General features: G+C 53.0%; 4 protein-coding genes across 4 annotated transcripts; 1 reads left to right on the top strand and 3 right to left on the bottom strand.

Moving 5' to 3' along the window:
- Positions 1-148: 148 nt before the first annotated feature.
- Positions 149-538, bottom strand: CONPUDRAFT_62412 (uncharacterized protein; the record flags this gene model as incomplete). Its single annotated transcript, XM_007774185.1, has 1 exon — positions 149-538. The coding sequence occupies one exon, from the start codon at positions 536-538 to the stop codon at positions 149-151; it is 390 nt and encodes a 129-aa protein (XP_007772375.1).
- Positions 539-550: 12 nt separating this feature from the next.
- Positions 551-1,402, bottom strand: CONPUDRAFT_35308 (uncharacterized protein; the record flags this gene model as incomplete). The annotated part of the gene is made up of 3 exons (XM_007774164.1): positions 551-916; positions 972-1,244; positions 1,292-1,402. Coding segments are annotated over 3 exons (750 nt in total), but the record flags the coding sequence as incomplete, so codon positions are not given.
- Positions 1,403-2,550: 1,148 nt separating this feature from the next.
- CONPUDRAFT_157262 (uncharacterized protein) lies at positions 2,551-4,803 on the bottom strand (the record flags this gene model as incomplete). The annotated part of the gene is made up of 3 exons (XM_007774264.1): positions 2,551-3,572; positions 3,623-4,681; positions 4,731-4,803. 3 exons carry the CDS (start codon positions 4,801-4,803, stop codon positions 2,551-2,553), a joined length of 2,154 nt encoding a protein of 717 aa, XP_007772454.1.
- A 1,642-nt stretch (positions 4,804-6,445) lies between these two features.
- Positions 6,446-7,746, top strand: CONPUDRAFT_157261 (uncharacterized protein; the record flags this gene model as incomplete). Its single annotated transcript, XM_007774263.1, has 6 exons — positions 6,446-6,509; positions 6,886-7,046; positions 7,128-7,283; positions 7,344-7,363; positions 7,442-7,567; positions 7,659-7,746. 6 exons carry the CDS (start codon positions 6,446-6,448, stop codon positions 7,744-7,746), a joined length of 615 nt encoding a protein of 204 aa, XP_007772453.1.
- Positions 7,747-7,968: the final 222 nt, after the last annotated feature.

Below are 7,968 nucleotides of genomic sequence, written 5' to 3'. Positions count from 1 at the left end.
CACCTAGATTACTGAGACCTACACTAGCTTCTGTGAGTCGTTGACATGTTGTCTGCCAGCGTCGGAACAGCCAGGATCCAAGGGATTCCCTTGATTTGCAGTCCAGGAAAGTTATTTGAACATCGAGAGCGAATAGTCGTTGATGAAACTACCAGAAGCCATCAACAACTCGAGCACCGTGAAAACAAATACAGAAAAATCGCCCACATACACCGGACACGCGTAACGTAGGAATCAAGGCTTTAAGCGCACTCCAGAGGCGCTCGCAGCCCTCTCCGTCGGAGAATCCAAAACCTACACACTTCCGCGGATGATACACAATTTGACATGGCCACTGATGGCCGTAAGCGTGGAACACCGAAATAGCGAATATGATACGAGGGAGTAAATCAGGGATGAGGTCCCACTTGTTGCAGCTACGATCTAGCTGGCACCCTATGTCGTATAGAATACCAACCACCATATCCGAGGGTAAGTTCTTGAACAGCTCGATGATCAAGGCGATCGCGTAATGTTGCTTTTCCCCGGCGGAAGTCATGTTCACTAACCAGAGAACACGATCGTGACGACATAACAAAGCCATCAGCCCTGTATCCGTGAAAAAGCGCATGCTCGCCTTCTCTCGTTTGTCGTCGGCCGCCTTGAAGCTCTCATGACAGCTCTCCAGTGCTGATTTAGGGACTCGCATACCGGGTTCCTTTGAATCCTCCTCGGTGGTCCCGGTGTTCGTCGGCCGCCTCGTTCCCTTACTCCCTCTCTTTGCATCGACAACGTGTTCGACAGCTTTCACGTCGTCTTCCCTCAGGAAGAGAGTTTCTGTCGGATTCTCGGGGTCTCGTCCTTGGTCCTTGTGATGAGTCGCGGAGCGCTTTTGCGTGAAGCAGGCGTCAATGCAAGCGATAACGTCTGGGCTGTGCTTATGTTAGTAGTATACATAGCACAAGCAAAACGTTCACGTACGTGCCACCTACGCGCTCTGCTGTACGCCAGTCTTTCCCTCCGAAACACAATTCACATCGTTGCCGCAGATACCGTGACGGTTGCTCTGACGTTGACGGAGAAGAGGTCTCCTCGATCACGTCCTGCTCTGATGATGACGAAGAATGGTGTCCCTCAGTCACGTCTTGTTCCGACGAGGATGAAGACCGGTGCCCCTCAATCACGTCCTGCCAAAACGAGTCGCACCGCATGATCAAAACGCGATACCAATGAAATGCACGATGAAAGCGTCGCCTGAGGTTATCCTGTATTACCATAAGTTGTGCATACACCCTTGATTCGAATAGCGTACCCTTTTCGGTAGTTTGTAGCCCATGTTCCCAAGCACATCTTCCAGCGTGTCAGTCCATGCGGTCACGTTTGGGGCCGTTCTTAAGTGCAGGGACCGCATAAAAGCAAGTACGCGTAGGTCCACGGCCAACGTGGGCCCTACAGGTGCACAGCCGAAGAGGCCAGCTCTCAAAAGCTGTTTTGGGGCCGAGTCACATTCGCACGAAAGGAGGGAACGCTCTTCAAGGCCTAGCTCAGAGTAAGCGATGGGTGACAAGACGAACTTGACGCGAAGACACTTACGATCGAAGAATACACATGTCACCGTTAGACGACGCCCTGCGCAGCCTGCTGTACACTTTCGCGGCGCGTTCAGGACGTCGAGGCTAGGCATATTGCGTAAGTTGTCTGAATGCCTGAGTAGCTTGAGATACAGCATGATAAGAGATGGTATTACTACCGTCGACCATTTCATCCACTGTCGTTTCTTCTTCTCTCTTCCAGACAGGTAGCGCCGAGGGGCCGGAGGAAACGCCGCGGGATCGTGATTAGAAAGCACGTAGGTTGTGTCTTCGGAGAACATGTCGTCGTTGAAACGATGCGGTGACGGGTGAGCGTCTGGTGCAGGGGGTATGTCTGATGCAGGAGATACGACGCCATGGTCGAGGGAGAGTGACGATTGGGTATCTTGGCTTTGCTCAGCAGCTCTAAGGGGGCTCTCTGCTGGACGTTGCCGCTTTGTTGGCTTTGCACCAAGTTTGTAGCGCAGCCCGCCTGTATACAAACCGGTCAGCGATGATAGAAACATCTGACTGAATCATACCTGGAGCAACGACTAATGCAGTACCCGCTCCCACCCGCCGCCCACGCTTTACGCGTACCAAACTCGTGCTTGCTTCAGATGCAGCTGCATTTGGGGCGCAGCGATGGACCCCTTTGCGTTGACGACGGCTCGCTGACGAGGATACACGTGCGTCCGTTACCTGAGTACTCGGGGCGCGATCACCAGAATCTTGTTCTTGCACAATATCCGCCGATGACGTATCATTAGGCATGTCTACAATTTCAATGAGAGCACTTCAGCATGAGTCCATGAGTTGTTGTCGATCGTAATGTATGTACGAGACCGCGAAAATGCAATGTACCGAGATCAACGCAAAAAGAAAGGGAAAAAACAAAACAAAACAAAACAAAGATCTAAAGCGAGAACAACGCCGATGCAACAACATATGCAAGTCAAATATCATCTAGGAAGAAAGAAGAGGGTCCCGATACTGGTCCTCAGTCGTCAAGGAAGAAGGGCGGCACCTCCCGCGGTACGGTAAGTGGCCGCCGCCAGCGATCATGGCATCGCTGGAACAAGTGGTTGGCGATGGTCATGTGAACGACGACGACGCCGGTTGTTGAAGTGATGGGACTCTGCAAACGCGGCGGGGAGTTAGGCCACTCGGCCATCAGAGCTCGCAACTTGTCAGCTCGAACATGCGAGCTTGCTGCATCAGCTCCGAGAACATCGCGGCGAGTTTCGACGGACTGGGTAGGCATCGGGAAAATGTCGGTGAGCCTCGCATGCCGGCCCGACGGATCACGGAGCCAATCCGCTGGCATGATCAGTGCATCGAGAGCCATGACGTCAGTGGCGAAACCTAGATCTGATAGATCCCAAAACAACCCTCGCATCAAATGATCCTTAGGGTCGGCCCAAGCCTCCGGGGAGATGCTGTGACCGCGCACGTTAAACACAGTTTGATCCGTCGACTGGGGCACGGAGTCCAAGTCGACCAAGCGGCACAGTTGAGTCCTTGCCAGTGCCTGATCCACCTTCGACTGGGGCCGTTTGCCCTTGCCACCTTCGTACGATACTCCTATTGCCAACCAAACAAAACCCCCGAGAAAATGTCGCCACTCCTGCGTAGAAAGACCGCGCACTTCTGGGTCCCGGTCAGGCAGTCGCGCTGCAATGGCACTGAGGATGGCAGGGCTTCCCCAGTATGCGGTAATCAGTGCAGGCCGGAGCGAAAGCCAGTTACGAATGAAGGTGACCAGCTTGGGGGTAGTTTGAGTCCCAAAGAAGAGATTGGGGTCAGGAATGAGGAAGGCGCCAGCGAAAGGAGGGCAAGAGACTGGATTAGAGTAGTCGACTTTCCCGCAGGCACTTGACCAGGTTTGGTGCACGCCGGGGAGCCTTGCGCTCGTGTCAAGTTTCCAGCGGGAGGTGACGGGCTGCGTGCACACGCCCTTGGTAGACGTCGCAGATGAGCCTGACGACGGACCAGCATTGTTGCTGCGATGGCGACCAGCATCTACATACTAGTTAAGCCTCGATTAATATCGAATCACTGAGAGAACTTACATGGTTTGCGCTGATGCGAAGCGACGTTATGCTTCGGGTTGTATGCCGCATTCATCCTCGTCGAGGTAGCCGGGTCACCGAAAACAACCTCTGACTTCTCGGCCGTATTCCCGTACCCATACCGAGCCATATACGCGCGCTCTGGTCCCATGGGCCAGTTCTTCACTACTGCGGGATATGGGGTCGTCACATTGTCAACCTTCGAGTGTTCGATCGCAAGATGGGGGTACTTTTTGAGGGAGACCATCGTCAAGCTCTTGATAGACGGAGAGATGTCGTTTCGATTGCGGGGGATCCAAACAGGCACACCGGAGCGGTAAAGCTGGGACGCCCATGCGGAGTTCGTGCAGAATGCCCCCACGTACTTGGTGCTGGCCCGGATGATGACGCCGTCTAGCTTCGGATCGCTGGGAGCAAAGTCGGGGGAGCGTAGATAGGTCCAATCCTTGTGCATCATGGCACGCCCTACAAAGCGCCAGTAGTGTACAAAACCGAAGATATCCATCATACCACGCTGCAGATCAGCTAAGCGTAGCGTGAGGTTCCGAAAGTCGCCTGCACATGAACCCAGTGCCTGACCATGAGACTTGACGCGATCCAGCGCGTCCGCGACCCATGCACGGCCGGCGATGAGAGAAGGTCTGTCCGCCTCCATGTAGTCGGCGTTGCGCGGGTCGGTACCCTTTATGAATGGTTCGGCCTCTCTGGAAAGGAAGCGGGAGGCTTCAGCGAGCAGGTTGAGCAGAGACGGCTTCACAACGCCAGAGCGGCTGTTGGAAGCGGAAAAGTCGACATCATGAATGCTCAGGGTGTACCACAAAACGGCGAAACAGTGAGTTTGAAAGGCTTCTTTGTTGGGATAGGCAATGATCCAGCATTGACGCGGATGGTATTCGTATGGAACATGGAATGGATCGTGGAGCCCAAAGCGACCATCAGCACGGGCGACGAGGTCTGCGCATTCTGGTCGGTAAGGTGGAATGTAGTCGGCATTAGGAGAGGTGATGACTCCATCATTGCAAGGCGCCCACGTCAAAGCGTCATACGGACCCCATTGATCTGTTGTATCTTGAGACCGTGTTAATGTCATGATCGCTAAGCCACGTACGTATGGAATCCTTAGGCGTAGGCTCCCATAGATGAGGAGAGAATAGATTGGAAGGATGCTTGCTGGTGGCCATCTGTCGTGACGAGCATAAGTTACTGAAGGGACAAGAGCACACAATATACCTTTGAGTGTCGATCCTTCAACGGCGTTTTTCTAGCGTCTCCAAGAGATGAAGATTGTACGTAGAGCAGTGGAAGAAAAGGCGAAGAAAAGAATATCGACCGGACACGCCACAACAGAAGCGCACAGATTAAAAAGATAATGAGCTAAAATTGAAGGGAAAATGACGAGGGAATTATCAAAGTCGAAGCAAGAACTAAGGTGATTGCGCCGCTGGTCCTGAAAAACCGACGGTCAAGCAAACCCTCTGACACAGAGTCGAGGTAAGAGTAGATCACAAAGACCCACGACGAGGTGTCACAAAGACACCCTTGTGGCGGCGCAAAGCCCCACAAGAACGGCGGAGGGGGAGGGGAGGATATCGCTACTAACCTTATACCGAATCCTACTCTTGAGGGGCTTTGAGGATCTCCGAGGGGCTGGATGGTACCGGATGGATAGTGGGGGAGGTCGAGAGTCGAGGACGAGGAGATGGAAGGAAAAGATAGAGATTGTTTATCGCACAAACACTACCAACGCAAGCCGCGGCTCGGACATCTCCGGTCGGTGGCACCTGGTGGCACGTCACCGCAACTATGAGCTCCGCTACAGACTCAGCTCCAGCGAATGTGAGCTCACTGCGAATTTGCTTCCGTGTTCAAGCCCCGAACGTCCGCCAGACTCAGCGAACTATCAATAGAGTCCTCTGCGCTGGTGGCGTTCGCTTTGTGGGTGCATTACTGACGTTTTGGGTCACTCAATAGAGCGTTTAGATATGGCTTTCAGGCGCCCTTCGCTTCTTGCTTTTCCCCATGTCCCTATCCTCGTCCCAGTCCCTCCTCTTTCTCCCTCACCTTCACTGTCCCATCTCGTTTCATGTCCTCCTCCTCGATAAACCTCCGTCGCTCCATACATGTTCTCCACTTGAAGGTCTTTGCGACCTCTAGGAAGTCTTTGGGACTTCTATCCCGGCTGATCTTTGTGATCAGCTTGTCCAGAGTGGGTCTTTGTGACCTTGCGAGCGTCTCCGTGACCTCCTTTCACCTCCTTCGTCTTCCCACCGGTAAATCCCTCACAGTTATTCATCCTTCGTGCTCTGACTAACGCCAATCACGTCGACGCCACGGCGTTATAGGTGCTTTTGGTTGGGCACTCAATCTATCGCGAAGGATGCCTCAAGAGCAAGAACATGGAGAGAAGGGATTGTGTTGGATGGTAGGCTCCGCTTCTGGTGAGATTTCCATCATATTCTTGTATCCTGTTCATTAACGCCGCTTCAGTCATCACAGCAGAGAGGTGTGTGATAAGGCCCTTCGCTTGCTACTCGGGATGGATGCTGACGACCTAACCTGTATCAACATGGAAACCTTCGATCAGCTCAGGCTCCATTTGCGCGTGAATATATCTACTCTTTCCGCAAGTGTACGTCTCACCGTATTTCAATTGAAAGCATGGACCGTGTCATCACGTCCATCATACTTGACGTGGTCGAGAATGGACTGGTAACGAGGTATGATTGTTACTACATCTTTAGTAGCTTCCTTTGAGCTTGGTTTCTCAGTGCACAATTGTCACGTCGATGATTTGTATACGTACCAGCGGACTCTTGAGAGAACATGGATAACATGGTCGTCCAGTGGTTTGTCATCGTCATGGGTCTTCACTTCGTTTTTGGCAAATGTGAGTCATATACTTGACGCTTTAAAGACCGTCCGGTTTGCTGATGTTGGTTAGTCTACGCGTGCTCGTTACTCGCGTCGTAATCTGTTGTTGTCTTATGACCCAGGTGCGCACATGAATGATGAATTAAAGGTTTGGGTCACTGAGCTTGTCGAACATGTAACACAGTTATCGTCGAACCTGAATTCATGGATATTCCAGCGTGGCGTACGGAGTGCAAACTTTGGTCCGGGGAAACGATGAACTACTTGCAAACCAAATGTCGGCCGTACATGCAAGAGCTCGACGTATGCGGAGCTGTTCAAGCGTGCGTCGTGCTTTTCTTCCTGCCGACGTTTCAACGACCTCTGGCGCTGATGCATAACTTGCTTCACAGGCGACAATTTCTGGCGGACGATGATCACAAGCGTCATCTTCGTCCTCCCGCAGATCGTCGGCGTGCCACTTGTACTCTCGTACGACACGTATTTCTTCGAGCTCGCCGGGTTCGCGGCAACGAAGGCATTCGACCTTAGCATCGGCATTACTGCTCTTGGCGTGCGTATACTTCCTTCCCTACTTCTGTTGCTCTCGCCGTCCAATATACCGCTGACCGCTAAGCTGACATATTTCCAATAGATCTTCGGCAACTTCGTCACGTTCTACACAGTGAACCACCTCGGCCGACGGACACTCTTCAACTGGGGTACCTACGGCTTCGCAGTCATATGTCTCCTCATTGGCTTCCTGACGATACCCAAGACGCAAAGCGCACGTTGGGCCGTCGCTGTCTTTGTAAGCTCGCCCTGCCGTCTCTTCCATAAATCATCTCATACTGATTTATACTTGGTATAGACTGTACTCTGGAACTTCGTGTACGTTCCCATTCCTATCAGACGATCCGTCAGTCTACTTTCAGGGTGCTAACCCACGTTTCTTGTTTCTATGCAAAGTGGCCCAATCGGATACGTCATCCTCGCCGAAGCCCCCTCCGAGAAGCTCCGCACAAAGACGATCGGCATGGCCAACGTCTCCCAGGCTCTCGCTGGTCTGCTCTCGGGCATCATCACGCCCTACCTGTACGTCTTTTCCGCGTCTGTCTGGACCAGTCTCCCGCGCCAGGCGCTCGAACAACAATAACCACCGCTCACCCTACTTATTGAACCGCAGGATCAATCCAGACGAGGGCAACCTCGGCGGATACGCCGGCTTCTTCTACGGCGGGCTCACTGTCTTCGCGTCTGTCTGGGTATGGTAGTTTATTGTGGAGACGAAGGGGAGGACGACCGACGAATGGGTGTTTCTTCATCCCTTCTGTTTTGAGAACAAACCGAAGGGCTAACGTTCGATTCGCAGGGTCGACATTCTCTTCGAGCGCAGCGTGCCCGCGTGGCGCTCGGCGTCGTACAACTGCTACGAGGGGCACGAGGAGGGCGGTGTTCAACCTGCCGCTTCCCAAGAGGAGCGAGAGAAGCATTAG

This window comes from Coniophora puteana (assembly GCF_000271625.1).
Source record: "Coniophora puteana RWD-64-598 SS2 unplaced genomic scaffold CONPUscaffold_12, whole genome shotgun sequence".
Classification (NCBI taxonomy): domain Eukaryota; kingdom Fungi; phylum Basidiomycota; class Agaricomycetes; order Boletales; family Coniophoraceae; genus Coniophora; species Coniophora puteana.
Note: the sequence above shows the minus strand (reverse complement) of the source record. Positions and strands in the feature narration are given on the sequence as shown.